The sequence below is a fragment of the Acomys russatus genome, chromosome 16 (genome assembly GCF_903995435.1).
Source record: "Acomys russatus chromosome 16, mAcoRus1.1, whole genome shotgun sequence".
Taxonomy (NCBI): Eukaryota; Metazoa; Chordata; class Mammalia; order Rodentia; family Muridae; genus Acomys; species Acomys russatus.
In genome coordinates, this window is record NC_067152.1 from 10,346,286 (window position 1) to 10,364,691 (window position 18,406).

Below are 18,406 nucleotides of genomic sequence, written 5' to 3' on the forward strand. Positions count from 1 at the left end.
AGCAGTTACCGCAAGCCTGAAGGTGATCGGGTACCGAGCTCGTCACGGCTTTCGTTCTGCGCGCTCCACGGACTCGGAACGCCCCCAAGTGGTTCAAGCTCTGCAGCAAGAGTTGGAGCGAGGCCGGCCGCACCATTCCCCATTTTAGAGGAAGAAACGACTTGTTCAGGCAATTAGTCCTTATTTACAAAACGAGTGCCTCCTATATAGCTTCATAGCTTCCCATAGCTACCAGACCCAATAAAATCCGAACTCGGGGTGCAGACGGGGCGGAGCGAGCTGGCCCGGCTACCTCCCCTAGACCCACGAGGGCATTGGTACTTTCCTTTCTCAATTCCCTCTCAATAATGGTACGGTCGCGGAGGGGAGACCCTGGGGGGGCGCACGGGGCTCGGCGGGCCGGAGTGGGGTCGGACCACCCCTCTGCTTCCGGCGCGGTGGCATCGCCCGCCGTGCGCTGATTGGCTGCCGCCCGCCCGCAGTCGGCCTCAGCCCGCCGCGCCGCCCTCAGAACAGCTCCAGCAGCCGCGCCGCCTGGCTTCTCGCTTTCCTTGTTCTCCGCGGGCCGTGGGGGGCTCCGCGCCGCGGCTGTTCGTCATGTCGGGTAGGTGACTCCGTCAGCGAGCAGCGGCAGCGGCGAGAAGAGGGTCCGGCGGGTTCGGGCCGTCTTCCCGCCCACCGGAGGGGCCGCGAGGGAAAGCCTGTGGCCTGAGGGAGGCTCGGGTGTGTGGAGGGGAGGGGGGGGGGCGGCCCGCGTCGCCGCCATGTTGGACTGGAGGCACGCACGCTCCCAACGCTCCTTGGCGCTACAAATCACGGCGGGAGCGCTCTGGAGCGCCCTGTCTTTTAATCGTGCTCTTGGAACCCGAGGAAAACGTGCAGCTCCCCGGAGAGGGCGTGTGTGAATTGGGGGGGGGGGGGACGACGGAGGCCCTTCTAAGCCATCGTAGGAGCGGCGGGGTGGCGGGGAGCGGGGTTGGGGGGGGGCCCGCGGCGAGCAGAGATCTGAGCACTAGAGCTTGAGGACCGGGGCTTCTGGTCCTCCGCTCCCGCTCTCAGATCTCCTCTCAGCGAGGCGTCTCGCCGCCTGCTTCCTCAGTTTCCCCGTCCGAGAAGTGGACCTGGGTCCTCCCCTCCCGTTCATCAGGTGGCGGTGGTGTAAGGGGGGGGGGGGGGGCGGCGTCTTGCGCTCTGGGAGCCCTTTTCAAAGCACGTCGCCCTGCACGAAATCGCGCTTACGGTCACCCCCTCTGCTGTTATCCCTGGGGGGGGGGGGGGGGGGGGGGGGGGGAGAGAGAGAGAGAGAGAGGAGAGAGAGAGAGAGAGAGAGAGAGAGAGAGAGAGAGAGGAGAGAGACTGTGTGTGTGTGTGTGTGTGTCTGTGTATGTGTGTATTTGTATATTCAGCTTCACCTTTGCCCTCCCTCCTCTGCTTGTTAACCTCCTGAACTTAAAAAAGCAGGCCTTGACAGTTAGTGATGAAAATTTTTTAGGTCTTCGTGGCATTTCCCGTTAAGACATTGAGACCAAAGGACAGCGTCTTTCCCAAAGTACCATTTAGAGGAGCCGCTGATGTGTGGAAATGAGGCATTTCCCCCTTCCGCAGCATGCAGTTTGGATCCTGTTAAAGCAGAATTTAAAAGTCCCTGATTCTAACAGTACCAATTGACCACGCGAGGTCCTTCTCTTTGGGCTACATTTACAGATGGCAAAGACAGAACCGGGTATCCGCTTGATCTGAGAAGCCAGCTGGAGAGTTTGTACTTTCCTTCGGAGGGAAGACATTGCCTCTAGCCAGATGACTGGGATGAAATAGGCCTTTTGGTAGTTTTACACTTTATTGGAGACAGGGTCTCAATGTGTGTATCCTTGGCTGGATGGGGAACTCGCTATGTAGATCAGGCTGGCCTCACAGGTCCACCTACCCCTTCCTCCCAAGTGCTGGGATTAAAGGCTTGCACCACTAAGCCTGGCAGATTTGCACTTTCATTTATTGGCAAGCCTTTTAAAAGTTTCCCCAGTCCACCAGGAGGGGTGTGTACTATCACAGCAGTAGCAATAGGAGAAGATTCCAGATGAGCAAGGCTGACGGGGCAGAGCAATGATTATCTTCCCTTAGATTAGCATTGATACTAAGGAACTAGAAAGCTGGTCTTTCTGGGTAGGGAACCTGTCTGATGGTCTTTTTATTTTATTTATTTATTTATTTTTAAGTTTTTCGAGACAGGGTTTCTCTGTTATCTTGGCTGTCCTGGAGTAGCTTTTTAGACCAGGCTGGCCTGGAAGTCACAGTGATCCCACCTGCCTCTGCCTCCCCAAGTGCTGGGATTAAAGGCGTGCACCACTACGCCCGGGGCTGTTTAATTCTTGTTCAAACAAGGGATTTATACCAAAGGAGACATTGGTGCATCTTTACCAGGTACATAATTTTGTCATGTAGTAAAGGTCCAGAAAAGTACAAATGCTTCCTTAGGAAGAGTTTATGTAGGTTAATCATGACTTATAAATAAAATTCTATCATGTAGAAATTTACTAAGATTCAGTGCAAACACTGCTCATTAAAAACTCTTGGGATTATTTGGACAGGGTCTTCCATAGTGACATTTAGAAGTTTGTTTGTTTTTTAAACCAAAAACAAAACCAAGAATGTGTTTTTGTTTTAATGCCAGGTGTGGAGATATGGAGCTGCTTTGGACTGTCTGAAGCAGTTGACTATGATTTGCTTTGTGTGCTAACAAAGGCATGATTTTTTGCCAGCTGCAGATACTTTCTGTGATTATTTGGAATTCTGGGAACTTTATTCTGCTTTGTTGGAGACTGAGTTTCTCTATATAGCCTTGTTTGTCCTGGACTCCCTTTGTAGACCATGCTGGCATCGAACTCACAGAGATCTGCTTGCCTCTGGAATTCTGGGAACTTTTCATATGGTATATAAATGCTAGAGCCCCTTAGGTGTCTGTGGTTTTGTTGGTTAGGGAGGTTGGTTTCAGTTTATTAGTAGCTGTGGTCAAAGAAACAAGGAAAGGAGTTGATTCAGGGAATTTCCTAATTCCTGTCCCCTCTATCCTCGTTTAGTGTTGCGTGAAAATGGGGGTGAAGAGGATAAATTGTGGAAAAAGAACCCACAAAGTAGTAAAACCCAGCAGTAGTCTTGCAGTGTATCCCAGGCTGGCCTTGAATTCATCCTTAAACAGCCTCCTGGGTGGAGTGACAGGCAGGCTTGTTGCACCTTGCCCAGATTTGCTTTTTTTAATCTAAATTATTCATATAAGACAATTTTTATAGAATTGGGTAGTTTCTTTTTTTCTTTTTTTTTTTTTTTTTTTTTTTTTGTTTTGTTTTGTTTTGTTTTCTCTTCTTTGAAACAGGGTTTCTCTGTGTAGTCTTGGCTGTCCTGGACTCACTTTGTAGACCAGGCTGGCCTCGAACTCACAGCGATCCGCCTCCCGAGTGCTGGGATTAAAGGCATGCGCCACCATGCCCAGCGGATTGGGTAGTTTCAATGAAAGATTTAAATTTAGAGGCTTACCTTAGAATCCTTTTAAGTTTTTAGTGTTATGTACAACTTAACATGTTTTGTGATGTGTGTATAAATACTTTGACGTTTCTATAAATGGCTTGTTTAATGTATGTTTAAGTTAATAAACTTAACAGAATAAATGCCCCCTGTAAACAACTAGTATCATTAATGAACTATATCTTTGAAACATTCCAGACTAACTTAGACATTTAATTGACTCAACTAACCCAGATGTTTTCCATGGTAGACTTGCAAACCTATTAAAATACAAGCATTTGGGCTGGAATTAATGCTTAGCATGCACAAAACATAAAGGTTTGATCCCCTCTGTCAGGAAAAAAGATGTATTTTAGTCAGAAAATCAAATTTGTCAGTCTGACTTCTTGGAAAAGTGAATTACCAGAGCTTTTGAATTAAAATCACGGGTGAAACATTAGTTATATATAAAATAAAGTCAAGCTATTTCCCATTTAGGCAATTAGGATAGATTAAGATTTTATTAAGATTTTTAAAGTCTTTATACACACTTACCAAAAAAACCTAGGAAGGCTAAGACCCATGGTAAAAATAAAGTGAAAAACCAGGAGCTGTAGCACACAACTGTAATCCCAGCACTCAGGAGGCAGAGACAGGTGATCTCTGAGTTCGAGGCCAGCCTGGTGTACAGAGCGAGTCCAGGACAGCCAAGGCTACACAGAGAAACACGGTCTCTTTAAAAACAAAAGAAAAGTAGAAGAGATATTTTGGCACTTACCCTACAGAGAGATAGATAATAAATCCACTCTACATAAGACCTAAGCGTGGGTGATGAAACTGTGAACTGTTAGCCAGGTATTAGGAACGGAAGCCCTTATAAATCATGAGTTTACAGGTGATCGAGTTGAAGGACTGTGCCCTTCAGTGAAGGAAAGAATGAATAAAAGGGGGCAATCCTAGTGTAAGCATAACAAGGAAGCTTAGACCATGAGTAGAGTCTTAGAATTTGTAACCTGGAATCTCATTCTTTTAAGTATTTACTTAGCTTTTAAGAAACCTTAAAGTGGTTTAACATTAAAAAAAAAATCTGGGCTGGCTAACATCTTTGGGTTCCTGGTTAAAAATAAATGAATGAAAAACTTGTGGAGGTATTTTCACAACATAGATCACAAAGAATCTGAGAAAATCCAAATCTTTCAAAAGATGAGTTCATGGTAAAAAATTGAATACTAGAAACAGCTGTCAAAATGAGTCAGATGACAAACAGGATTGGTGCGAATGTTTTTATGTTGAAGATTAAAAACCTAAAATAATGAATCAACTTTAAGACCAATAAATTATGTGGGAAGGCCACATTGATTTGAAAAAGGAACAAAATATAATAGATGTGTGTGTGCCATGGTGTACCTGTGAAAGTCAGGACAACCTTAGGAGTTGTCTGCTTTCACCATGTAGGTACTCAGGTTGTCAAGCTTATGTCAGATATTTTTTCCTGCTGAGCCATCCCACTCCTCCCCTCTCCCAAATAATTTCCAAAAGTGAGTAAAGTGAAATAATCATAGCAGAATTTTAGATGTAGTTGTCTGTTTTTAAAAAACTCAACTTAGAAGGATAGAGATGAAAATGAAAGCTGGTGGGTGTAGAGGTTTTTACCTATCACTGGAGCTCAGTGTTGGCATACTTTTAAACAACTATTTTTATTTTGGCTTCCTTAAATCTCTTCCTGTTAACCCCAATTTCTTTAACACCCCAACACCAGGGGAGAAAGGAGGTTAGTGAGGAGAGGGGGTGTAGTTTTTCTTAGCTGCTTCCTTGGAGCAAACTTGGATTCAGGATGTCTCCAACTCTTGTCACACTGTATTAACAGCGACCAGGAGCCTTTTTCTTTCTCAGAGCCCCTACCCACTCTCTCTGGGTCTGATTTTTATTCCCACTGACAAAGACAAGACCCCCCCCCCCCCACTCCTGGTAGTTCACAGCTGATGAACACCAAGTGCTCTCTCAGGAGCACACCTGCCCCACACCTGTGATTAAAACAAAAACACATTTCCATATAACCCAAGCCTTCCACAACAGCTCAGGAACCTGAGTTGGGCAGATCTAATTTTAAACCATCATGAACCACATAGGAAGCTCTTGTCTTTTTGTTTGTGTTTTTTGTTTGTTTGTTTTGTTTTTTTGAGAAAGGGTTTCTCTGGGTAGCCCTGGCTGTCCTGGGCTCACTTTGTAGATCAGGCTAGACTCAAACCCAGAGATTTGTCTGCCTCTGCCTCCCAAGAGCTGGCATTAAAGGCATGTGCCATCACACCTGGCTGGAAGCTCTTGTCTTTAAAAAATAAAAAAAAAATCTAGAAAAGTTGAATTTGGTTTTCTTGGTTTTTGTTTTTGTTTTTTTTAAGACAGGGTCTCACTAGCTATAGATGGCCAGGAACTTACAGACCCACCTGCCTCATGAGTGCTGGGATTAAACAAGTTTACCAAGGCCAAAAGAGTTGAAGTTTTAAATCCAGCATTAGTTTCAAACATGATGCCTAAGCATAATTGTAAGTAATAATCTATAAAATTACAGATTATAAAATAACAATTTTATATAGAGAACAATTTTAAGAAGGGCCCTTGAGCTATGGCTATGCTCTTGGCACAGGGAACCAGCGTTGGTTACCAGCACCCACACCTCACAGCCCAGTTACCTTGGCTTCAGAGCGTCTCACACCCTCTTCTCTCTTGTGTGCATGTTGCATACTCATTCACACATGTGAAAAATAAATTTAAATGTTTTAAGATAATGAATTTAGAGGGAAAATAACCAATGACTTTGATATTAAACTCACATAGTCACACTGGTGTTTGCTAGAGGAATTAATGTATAGAAAGGAAGAGGAATAAAATTGCAAGGAAGAAGGCTTTAATTGACATTAGGATAATAAAAATCTGTGTTTTAGTGGAGGTTGATAAGTTTGAATTTTGCCAGGAAAGATGCAAAAGTTTAGTTATGAGGCCATGGAAATCAAATGTAAATAAAGCAGTAGTAAAAATGTGGATAAAGAAAATATAATTACAAGTAGGAAAGGAGTTAAAAGGAAAAGAAAAACTTAAGATAGAAAATTCTAATGTAAGATGTCAGCTACAAGTAAAAATTGACAAAACAAAACAAAAACCCCAAAACCTAGCTCACTTAAAGCACAAAGGTGTTCACAATGCTAAGAAATTACCTAGATAATGCTGTTCAGAAATAATAGCTTTAACTGAGATGTAGTTGTGCTTGCCTCTGGTGTGCATGATGTCTAAAGGAGATTTCTAAGCCAGGATTTGTGGCTCTGGCCTTTAATTCCAGCCCTAGGGCCACAGCTTGGACATACATGGTTGTCTTAGAGTTACTGTTCAGTCATGACTGAAGCAACTTGGGGAGGAAAGGATTTGCGTTCATCATGGAGGAACTCAGGACAGGAACTCAAACAGGATAGGAACCTGGAGGCAAGAGCTGATGGAGAAACCAGGAAGGGGTGCTGTTTACTGGCCAGCTTAGCCTGCTTTCTTACAGAACTTAAGACCACCAGCCCAGGGATGGCACCACCTACAATGGGCTGGACCCTCCACCCTCAATCACTAGTTAGGAAAATGTCCTGAAACTGGATCTTAGGGAGGCATTTTTCTCAATTGAGACTCTTTCTTTCTTTCTTCTTCTTCTTTTTTTTTTTTTTTTTTTTTTTTTTTTTGGTTTTTTGAGACAGGGTTTCTCTGTGTAGCCTTGGCCATCCTGGACTCACTTTGTAGACCAGGCTGGTCTCGAACTCACAGCGATCTGCCTGCCTCTGCCTCCCGAGTGCTGTGATTAAAGGCGTGCGCCACCACGCCCGGCTTGAGACTCAGAGGACTTTAGCAGTGTTAAGTTGACATAAAACTATCCAGGACAAATGATCCCTTGTCAGTTTGACACACAAAAATCACTATTAAGCTACAGCCTTGCCTTGTTCATTCCTAAGACCACACATGCTAACATCAGCATCACAATATAAAACATTTTACAAATTTTAAAAGTCCCACAATCTTTACAAATCCAATGTCTTTAAAGATCTGAAGTCTGTTTTAAAATCTAAAATATCTTTAAAAATCTGGTCTTTTAACTGTGGGTTCCTGTAAAATTAAAACAAAATGCTAAATACTTTCTACAAGAGGAAAAAACCAAGGCACATTTACAACCTGAGCATAGCAAAACCAAACTCCAGTTGTATATAACTCAGTATCCTATGTCTGGTATCCACTCTTCTGATATCCTTTGAACTTCTCCAAAAGGTTTGGGTCAATTCTGGGTTCTGCCCTCTGCATGCAGCACATAAACAGCCTGTCTTTTAGGCTCCAGCTGGCTGTTCCACTGTTGCTGCTGTTCTTGGTGGTCATCCCATGGCATGGGCATCTCAAATACTGGGGCCTCTTACTGCGTCTAGGCCAATACCCTCCTCTGGGCGCTTCATGGTGCCAAGCCTCAACTTCTCTTGATGACCCCTTCAGTCCTGGGCTCCAACTGCTCCTGAGGCTTCGCCTTCACCATGGCCTCTCACAGTGCCAAGCCTTAGTTACTCTCCATGACTCCTTCCTTCATGCCTTGAAGATCAGCACCAAGTTTTGCTGCCACAACAAGATACAACCTAGGCCACCTCTAGAACACATTTTCTTCTGTGTTAACTCCCGGGAACCACTTCCTAGTTGGTCTTTTAATCACTGAAATTTTCTTAGCTGACCAACATCAATTGTCCCACCAAAGCAAAGGTTTAAACTTTAGTGGTTCTGGTCTCTTGTTAGTCACAGCTGACTCTTCACCCCCAGCTGACCAGTACCACAGTTTGTTCTCACAAAAGGCCAAGGAGAGTCTTTGCTTGCCCTCACCCCCCAGCCCACCCAGAAACTTACCAAGCCAGCCCTTTATTACCCACAATGCTCTCAACATAATTGTTTTCCAAGCTCCTGCAGAAAAGCTCATTGAGCTCTTAACAGTCAATGGCTTTTCTAGTTCAAAGTTCCAAAGTCCTTCTACAATCCTCCTCAAAACACATGGTCAGGCCAGTCACAGCAATACTCCGCTATCCTGGTACCAATTTGTCTTAGGGTTATTGTTGCTGTGTTGAAATATAACCAAAGCAACTTGGGAAGGAAAGGGTTTATTTGGTTTACATTTCTATATCTGCTTGTCATCGAGGAAGTCAGGGCAGGAATTCAACCAGGGCAGGCAGCTCCTGGAGGCAGAAGCCTGGGAAGGGTATGCCCACTGGCTTGCTCCTCATGACTTGCTCAGCCTGCTTTCTTACATAACCCAGGACCACTACGCACAATGGACTGGGTCCTTCCTCTGTCAATCACCAATTAAGAAAATGTCCTACAGCTGGATCTTAAATAGGCTTTTCCTCAATTGAGGTTTCCACCTTCAGATGACTCTAGCTTGTGTCAAGTTGACATAAAATAGCCAGTACACTGGTACGCTTTGGTAATGTAGAAGCACTTCTAAATAATGAACAAGTCCAGACACAGAGCTCAAGTGTCAAGTGATTTCAACACGGACTTGTTTGAGTTGCTCTAAATGGAATTTATAAACTGATTTCTTTTTTTAACTGAATTTTTAAAAAATCTTTATTTTTATTACTGAAATAAATTTTTTCTGGTGGCTATGCTTATTTGTGTATCTTGAAGTTTTAATTCAGCTGAAGTCGGATTTATAGTTTCAGAGGTTTGTAGTTATTTAGGCTAAAGTTAAGGAGATAAATATTAAATTTTGAGAGAAGGCTAAAGATCTAAGTACTATATACACAGTACGTAGTATCCTGAGATAATAGACATGTATTCTCAAGTCCTCCCTCTTCCCCCCAAGCCTTTTCACTCTGATTTGGGTGACTTTCCTTTGCTATTTGATAGGTACATCTGTTTATACTTCTGGTCCAGGTAGAGTCAACTCTTACCAGTTGCAGAAAAAGTGACATGTTTAAGATCGTCCCTTTTCCCCTCCATTTCAGATAGCCTTGTGTCCTTAATTTCACAGAAATAATTTATCATATTTCATTTTATAGATTTTAAGAGAAATGTCAGATTGGAGATATTTACAGTAGAATAGTGGCAAATTTAATGTCACTTAAACAACCTGTAGTGTGGCTTTATAGATAATTTGATGTAAATTGACTGAAAAAGGAAGCTTTTGATTTGAATTGTTCACTAAAGATTTTAGCATTAGGTAAGGTTGGTCATATGATCAGTTTGACACTCCTGTTTTGAAGTTGTAATATTTTATATAACTGGTATCTTATCATCACATCGTTCATTTGGCATTGAATAGAAACCAAAAGGGTAGAGCGTCCTCAACCATTTTTGGTATGACTTACACTTTGAACTATGGAGAGAGCTTATAGTCTACCTTCTACCACCTTTACTTGACATGCTTATTTAAGGTTTTTTTTCTAAGTTTTTTTGTTACTAAAATGCAGACTAGAAGCAGTTTTCGTTGCTGAGTTGAAATGTCAATTGGCTAATTTCCTAAAAACTTGGTAAAATCAGCAGCTTTTATTAGCACGTCTTTGGAGGCTCTATATTAACGCTGACAGCCACAGGAGTCCAATATAGAAGAACAGCGTATATGTAGATGTGGGAGTGTGATTCTGCAGACTTATTATGTCAGTGTGTGTTTCTTCCTTTTTTGGACCTGATTAGTTTAAACGGGCACTTTTTTGTTTTGTTTTCATTAATGTAAAGATACATATATGTAGCTTGTACTTTTGAGGGTTGGTTTTTGTTTTTGTTTTTTTGTTTGTTTTTCCCTTTGAAGTAAGGTTTCACACTGTGTTCCATTCACCCTGGTCTAGAAGTTTATGTACCTATCCTAGGCTGGTCTTAAGCTGTGGCAATTCTTTTTGCCTCAATTTGCCAAGTGCTGGGATTACAGGCATGAGCCACCATACCTGGTTAAGTTTTTTTTTGTTGTTGTTTGTTTCACTTTATTTTGGTTTTAAAGGATGAACGTGCGTTGATTTTTTTTTTTTTCTTTTTTGACATTTATTCCCTTTCTTGTGATCACCAGTACACAACATTTCAACAATGTTGTTACTTAAAAAAGTAGTTATTGTTTTAAAAAATACTGTGTAGATTTTCCCCATGCACATATTTAATTTCTAGGTTTTCTTTTTTTGTTTTTGTCTATGTTTATTCTGGTTTTGTTGTTGTTGTTTTTAATTCAGTTAAAAAAAAAAAAGAAATCACTGCAGCTCTGGTTGGCCTGGAACTCACAGTAAACTAGGGTGGCCTTGAAGTCATAGAAATCTTCCTGCCTCTGCCTTCTGAGTGCAGGAATTAAAGGTGTGAGCCACCAAGAGCCACCAAGCCTGGCTTCTAGTTTTTCTTAAAGTAATTTTGACAGTTTCTAGCTGTATGTTTATTTGTGTGAACTAAAGTTAGTCTTAGGGGAAAGCATAATTTTAAATATTATTTAAAATTCTTTTTATGTGTTTTAGATTCTGGAAGTTACAGTCAGTCTGGGGGTGAGCAGCAAAGGTAAAGTATATTATATATGTCTTCATAATATCATGAAAAGATAAAACAGAAAAAAGATGACAGTTTTTTCTTTGAGGTTTGTTATTTGGCTGTATTAAGTCGTTCAGGCTTGTAATCTCAGCACTCAGGAGCTTAAGGTAGTAGTATTGTCACAAACTTGAGGGCAGCCTGGGCTATATAGAAAGAACCTATCTCTTTTTTAAGAAAAGGGATGGAGGGTAACTAAATAATTAAAGCTTGTTAACAGCAAAAGAACTTGCCTTTATAAATAGGTGTTGTACAACATTTCTTCCTTTCTACCTTTCTAAAGTAGCCTGTTTAATTAATAAATATGTCTTGAAGGTAAAGACAAATCCTAGGTTTTTGTTTTGTTTTGTTTTAAATCCTAGGTTTTGTAAAGTTTTTTTTTTTTTTCCCTTTAGGAATTTCTTTGAGAAATTAAGAGAATTTCTTTAAGGATTTAAAAAAATTTTTATTGTTATTTATGTCTTCATGTGGTACCAGTACCTATGGAGGCCAGAGGTGTCAGATCCCCTAGAGCTGAAGTTACAGATGCATATAATCTGCCTGATTTGGGTGCTGAGCATTGAATCTAGGTCCTCTGGAAGAGCAGGCAGTGCTGTTAACCTCTCTTATTCCTCTGCCTAGAGAATTTCTTAAAACTAGCATCAAACAAGTTCTTAGAAAAGACATTTTACTTTTTGATGATATTTGTGATTTGTTTTTAATATTTAGCTTTTAAAAATGTTTTATGTGTATGGTGTTCTGTCTGCGCGTATGTCAATGCATCATGTACATGCAGTGCCCACAGAGGCCAGAAGAGGGTGCTCATCCCTTGGGACTAGTGTTAGCCAATATGTGAATGCTGGGACTCAAACTCAGGTCCTTTGGAAGAGCAGCAGTGTGTCCTCACCCCATCTTCCCTCCTCTGATTAAACCATTTATTTGAACAGTGAGGACAACTACACCCTGGCATCCTCAAGGTCAGTTGTAGCTTCCAGTTCCAGTGGTACTTGAGCCAGAAAACAGCACTGTACACTAAGGAAGACCCAGAGCCTCGAGCAGATTTCCTTGAAATACTACAGTGTTGAGCAGTTCTTAAGTCCTAATGTGTCCTAGGGAAACTTTGTTTTTAGTCTGTATCATGTCTGTATCTAGGCTATTCATGATTAGCAGAAGAACAATTTCAACCTAATACTACAACTCTTGTTGGGGGCTCAACGTAAGATATTAGGCATATCAGAAACAAAACTGATGCGATTTATTCTTATCAGTAGTGCTATCCTCTTAGTTGGTACCTGGCAAGTGTTTATTTATTGTTTGTATTTTTAAAGGTTAATGGGATTCTAAAAAATAGTTGTAGAGTTTAGTGTATGTTAGCTCTAAAATAAAAGGTTTTATTTTGAAGATATTTTTCTTTGAGTATTGAAGAGCTATATAGTCAGAGTTGTTTTTCTGTCTTGCTAGTACTTACATGATAACATTTTTAAAATTTAAATCTTACATGTCAGTTTTGATGCTATATAATTTCATTCTGTTTTGGTTTTTTTTCCCTAATTGCTGAAGCATTTAAACTAGAGTTTGCTCCATATTGTGCCTTTTCTGAGAGGTTAAAGACATTCACCAGAAACAAATAGTACAAAGAAATTAATCTACTCAGATATAGCTAATTGGTTAAAGTATTAAAAAGTTATCTTTTTAAACCAGATATGAGAGCATGTAATGGATGTACTGTAAACATGTTTTTGTTTTGATCCCAAGTGTACCTACTCAAGGGGATCTCTGAGTTGGAGGCTAGCTTGATCTACAGAGTGAGGTCAGCCAGGGCTACACAGAGAGACCCTGTCTCGAAGACAAACAAAAAGTTACCTTTTTCTCCTTTAGATGATCACTGTGGGTCTCTACATGCAGTTCTTGGAAATAACACATTGTTAGGAATGGTTGCTTGTTATTGTTTTGAGACAGTCTTGGGGCTGGAGAGATGGCTCCGAGGTTAAGAGCACTGTCTGCTCTTCCAGAGGTCCTGAGTTCAATTCCCAGCAACCACATGGTGGCTCACAACCATCTATGATGCAATCTGATGCCCTCTTCTGGCCTGCATGTGTACATGCAGCCAGAGCACTGTATACATAATAAATAAATAAATATTAAAGAGACAGAGACCGACAGTCTTACTGTGTAGCTTTGGCAAGTTTGGAACTTGCTATATAGACCAGCCTAGCCTCAAACTCACAGAAGTCTGTCTGCTTCAGTCTCGTGAGTGCTGGGATTAAAGGCCTGGGCCACCATGTGATGTTAGAATGGTTATTCGTATAAACACTGTTTATTTGCAAACAACTGTATATGCTTTACTATTACATCTATGTATCTTTACATTCATATCATACATAGTGTGCATTAGATACTATGTATGGCATTAAATAAAACTGTAGATGGAATGATACTATTCAATGCGTTCTCTGTTTTGTTATTTCTCTCAAAGCATATTTTCTTACTTTTGCAGTTCTGAAATAATATTTGTGAGAAATTTTCACAGAACCCTTTAGATACTATAAGGTCTGAGAATTAGCTCGTTTATGTCTTTAGTTGTTGGTCATCAATTTAAAAAGTGTAAGAGACAAGCAGAATTGTTATTTAAATGTAAGCAGTCTTGTTTTGAATCAATTACTAAGTACAACCAAAAAGATAACTTTTTTAAACTCTAGAAAATACAAGAATTAGTATCTAGAAAACATTTCAGACAGGACAAACACTAAGTTCTGTTGAAAGCAAAGTTTTTCATTTAAGTTTTTAATTTCTTAAAACATATTTCTTTCAAGTATTACAATTTTCTTTTACAGTTATTCTTCCTATGGAAATCAAGGCAGTCAAGGCTATGGACAAACATCACAAGTAGGTTAAAAACCAGTTGTATTTATTCTATTTAATAAGTAAAAAAGTACACAAATCATTATTTTATCTAGTAAGTAATAAAATTTGAGTGTTTATCTGAATTTCAGAGCTATTCTGGCTATGGGCAAACGACTGATTCTTCGTATGGACAAAACTATGGTGGCTACTCCAGTTATGGACAGAATCAATCAGGTTGGTATGGTTTGTTAATTGCTATTTTATAGAATCAGGAATCAGAGCCTTTGCTAAATATTATTATCTAATTTTTAGGTTATTCACAGTCCTATGGTAGTTATGAGAATCAAAAGCAGAGCTCATACGGCCAGCAGTCATATAATAACCAGGGACAACAAAATGCGGAATCATCAGGAGGGTAAGGAAACACGTGAACTGTTGAAATTGTGTTGGGCATGTCTGTCTTTTTTGTTCCCTTAGTTATTTTGTGGTGTTGGTAATAGAACCCAAGGCTTTGCATATGCTACATAAGTACTCTACCAGTCGTGTGCCCAAATCCTTCATTTTGCTTTTCAACCACTTAATATTACTTTAAAAATATTTTTAAAAATATATTTATTTTACTTTATAAGTATTATGTGTACCATTTATGTCTTTGGTGCCCACAGAGGCCAGAGGTGGAGGGTGGAGAGTTAGAGGCCAGAAGAGGGCATTAGATCTCCCTGAACTGGAGTTGCAGATGGTTGTGAGCTACCATGTGGGTATTGGGAATTGATTCTGGGTCCTCTGCAAAAGAAGTGTTCTCAAATAGAGCCATCTCTCTAGCCCTCCCTCCCTGTTTTGATTAAATAGTGTTTTACTATGTAGCCATGGCTGGCCTAAAACACTGTCGGCCTCTATAAAATGGAAATAACTACTAGTATTATTTCATAGTGGAGTTTTTACTGTGCTTTTACATTTCCTAGTGTAGTTGATCTTTCACCACTATGAAACAACACTAATGGTTATTTTCATTTTTATAGGTGTAAAGAGGCTCAAAGAATACAGTGATTTCTGTCTGCAGTGACAGAAGTACTTTAAATGAAATTTCAGTAGCATTGGGGAAAGAATTGTGAGGTCAGATTATTGGTCTTAGAGATATAAAGTACTCTGAAAAGTGGAAACTATAAATAGGTAATCATATCTGGAAGCCATGCTGCATTAGGAAAAAACCTCCAAGCCTTATTGGTAAATTTAATCATAAGGAAAATGCTTTTATAAAAGCTCTATGTTTGAAAGCATGAGATAAACATAAAGCAAAGAGAGATGTTCTTTTTTTTTCCTTTTTTAAAATTTCTTTTTTTATTATGTGTTTTTTGAGATAGGGTTTCTCTGTGTAGCCTTGGCTGTCTTGGAAGTCACTCTGTAGACCAGACTGGCCTCGAACTCAGAAAGAGAGAGACACATGCCTGCCTCTGCCTCTGTCTCCCTAGCAGTGGAATTAAAGGTGTGCGCCATCATTGCCCGGCTAAGAAATGTTTCTTTTGACCACTTTAAAGAGTTCAGCAGAGCACGATGACTCATGCCTTTAATCCCAGCACTCGGGAGGCAGATGCAGGCAGATCTCTGAGTTCGAGGCCAGCCTGGTTTACAAAGTGAGTCTAGGACAGCCAAGACTACACAGAGAAACCGTGTCACTAAAAACCAAAAGAAAAAAAAAAGAAAAAAAAAAGTTAGTATTCAAAGTACAGTTATGTGGTGCTTTGAGTTGGAAGGTGGAATAAATTGTTTTGGTATTCTGCAGAATTATGTGTGAGTGTTAAGAGTTGAGACAGCACCCCCTTTCCCCCCACCCCCTTTTTTGAGACCAGTATCTGCATAGCCTACTTGGCCTTCAGGTCATGATGTACCTGTCTTCCTAATACCAGAGAACAGCCATCATGCCTGGCCACAAATAAAAAAGACACAGAGTCTTTCACTAGTAACTAGTAAAAGAGCTCATCACTTAAGGGCCATGTTTGCCAGAGAGTCATCACTGTGTTTTGGTAGTATCTTGCTCTGTTCTTTTTGTTAATAGTGGTTTTGTTGTTGTTGTTTTTCCCCAGTGTAGTGCAATAACTTCCCTTCTCCCCTTTGGCGCCTTTTTAATAATGGTGAAATTATCTTTGGAAGGCTTTCCATTGGTGAATTTTTATACCTAGAAGAGCAATATAACTACCATGAGAATGTAGTATTAGCTTATCTTACTAGGCTTTTTATTTCAGTGCTGTTTAACTTGCTGCAGTAAACACAGTTCTGTAAGGTCTCATGTTCTTGGTGTTTCTCTTTAGCCAAGGTGGAAGAGCACCTTCATATGGCCAGTCAGACTATGGTCAGCAAGACTCTTATGACCAGCAGTCAGGCTATGGTCAGCATCAAGGCTCATATGATGAGCAGTCAAATTATCAGCAACATGATTCCTATAATCAAAACCAGCAGTCTTACCATTCACAAAGGGAAAACTACAGCCACCACACACAAGGTAAGATGATAATGTCCTCTTTTTCATTATTCCGTCACAGAATTGCTTATTGAGTTTTGATTAATTCGCTCTTAGGATTTTACTTAATGATAAAAATTTGGAGTGACTGGACATAGAGTCTCATGACCACTGGAACTTTTTTTTTTTTTTTTTTTTAAATAACTTTTGGGAGATTGTCAGAAGGTGTGACTTGGTTATTGATTACATTTCCTTCACTTTCCCTAAACTGAGCATTTGCCAGTGCTGTTGTTATCAGTTCTTGTGGTGACGCTACACTTGATTTGGGAAAGTTATTCTTTGCTAGCCTTCTCTAATCATAGGTAAGCATTTTTCTTGTTCCACAATACTTTATATATATTGGTGAGACATAGGACACCATGAAAGTCAGTGACTCAAGGGCAAATTGTCTAGATAGGACTTGGCTCCTAGTAAGTGGTCATTAAATATTTTTTGCTGAGAAAAATTTGTTTTGGCATGCTAGGAATTGAATCCCAGGGCCTTTGTATATGCTGGGTAAATACTACATTACTGACTATATCCCTAACCATATTGATAATAGAATGAATGAGTAAAAGTGGGTGCTCATTCTCTGAATATCTGCCTTCTCAGTTTTAAAAATGTGGTGGCTGTGGTTATGCCTGCCCTGTGGTTGACTTACATTTAATGTCTTTGAGGTGAAGAAAGTAGAAGAGTTCTTTCTTCAAGTTATTAAAGTTCTTGAATTAAATTTCATTTGCTGTCTGATTTTTGTGTTAAAATAGAATCTGACACAGATGTAATTTTCAAACATACTTAATTCGAGAATGTTCTGTAATGTCTGAATTTTGGTGTATGGGATGTGTCTTTCCCTGAAGGACTTAAGGGGCCATTTAAAATGACATTATTTGAAACATGTAATCACAAATGATAATAGTGGCTGTGTGTGATGGCATACATTATTACTACTATATGAGGACTGACAGGAGAATTGCTTAAGCTCAGGAATTCAAGGTCAGCCTGATATAGGGAGATGTTCGATGCAACAAAATTTAAAAATGTTTAAAGACATTGGAGTGACAGTATTTTTGTGTGTTATATTTTGTAGATGACCGTCGTGACGTGAGTAGGTATGGAGAAGATAATAGAGGATATGGCGGGTCACAGGGAGGAGGTAGAGGGCGTGGGGGATATGACAAGGATGGAAGAGGTCCTATGACAGGCTCAAGGTAAGTACTTAGATACAGACATCTTCATTTTCTCTTTCTTCCTCTCTTAGTGTTTTCCTGATTTTATTCTGGCATTTACTTTAGTTAAGAGGCTTTCAGAGAATATGTTATAGAAAGAAGAGCAGAAATGAAAATTTATTTTCAAGGCCTTTATATGTTGTAAGTCTTCATAAGAGACTGTTGATATTATTTTATATGGTGTATGTTAAATTAAACACCATTAAAGCTCCCTACCATGGTTATGATTAGATTAAATTACTTGATTGGTTTTCCTGCTGGAGCTAGACTCTAAACTCCTTTAAAAGATAATTTTGGGCCAGGCACAGTAGCGCGTGGCTGTAATCCCAGTATTTGGGGAGGCAGAGGCAGGCAGTTTTTGAATTTGAGGCCTGCTTGGTCTATAAAGCGATTCCAAGATAGCCAAGGCTACATAGAGAAACCTGCCTCTGAAAACAAAACAAAGCAAAACAAAACAAAACAAAAAACCAGAAAAGAAAAAGAAAGGAAACAAAACTTTGGAAACCAAAGTGTTTAGTGTCTTAACAGAAAAAGGTAAGTTAATCTATATGGAAGGCAAATAGTTCCCTTGGGCAGGGAAAGTATTAGACAGTAGCAGAGTAGAAAGGTGGGGTGTAAGAAAGCTTTAACTTTCTCTCTCCTTAAACATAATTATTGAAATAATTAGTGTATCACATAACATTGTGTACTTTTTCTGATTGTAGCTCTGGTGTGTGAAGTCTTTAGCATTTCTTTTGCTATTTTAAAATTAGTGTTAGGTTCAACATTATTTACTTACAACATAGGTTATAAAAGCTGATTTAGCATAATTTTT

General features: G+C 40.1%; 1 protein-coding gene across 1 annotated transcript in view; it reads left to right on the forward strand.

Annotated features, from left to right (window-relative positions):
- The first annotated feature begins 481 nt into the window (after positions 1-481).
- The window catches only part of Taf15 (TATA-box binding protein associated factor 15), a 36,117-nt gene continuing 18,192 nt past the window's right edge, over positions 482-18,406 (forward strand). The window contains exons 1-7 of the mRNA XM_051158152.1: positions 482-604; positions 10,983-11,022; positions 13,863-13,914; positions 14,022-14,106; positions 14,185-14,287; positions 16,179-16,369; positions 17,454-17,574. Of these exons, the coding sequence (XP_051014109.1) occupies positions 598-604; positions 10,983-11,022; positions 13,863-13,914; positions 14,022-14,106; positions 14,185-14,287; positions 16,179-16,369; positions 17,454-17,574 (599 nt within the window). The 5' untranslated portion in view covers positions 482-597. The remainder of the gene's footprint in view (positions 605-10,982; positions 11,023-13,862; positions 13,915-14,021; positions 14,107-14,184; positions 14,288-16,178; positions 16,370-17,453; positions 17,575-18,406) is intronic.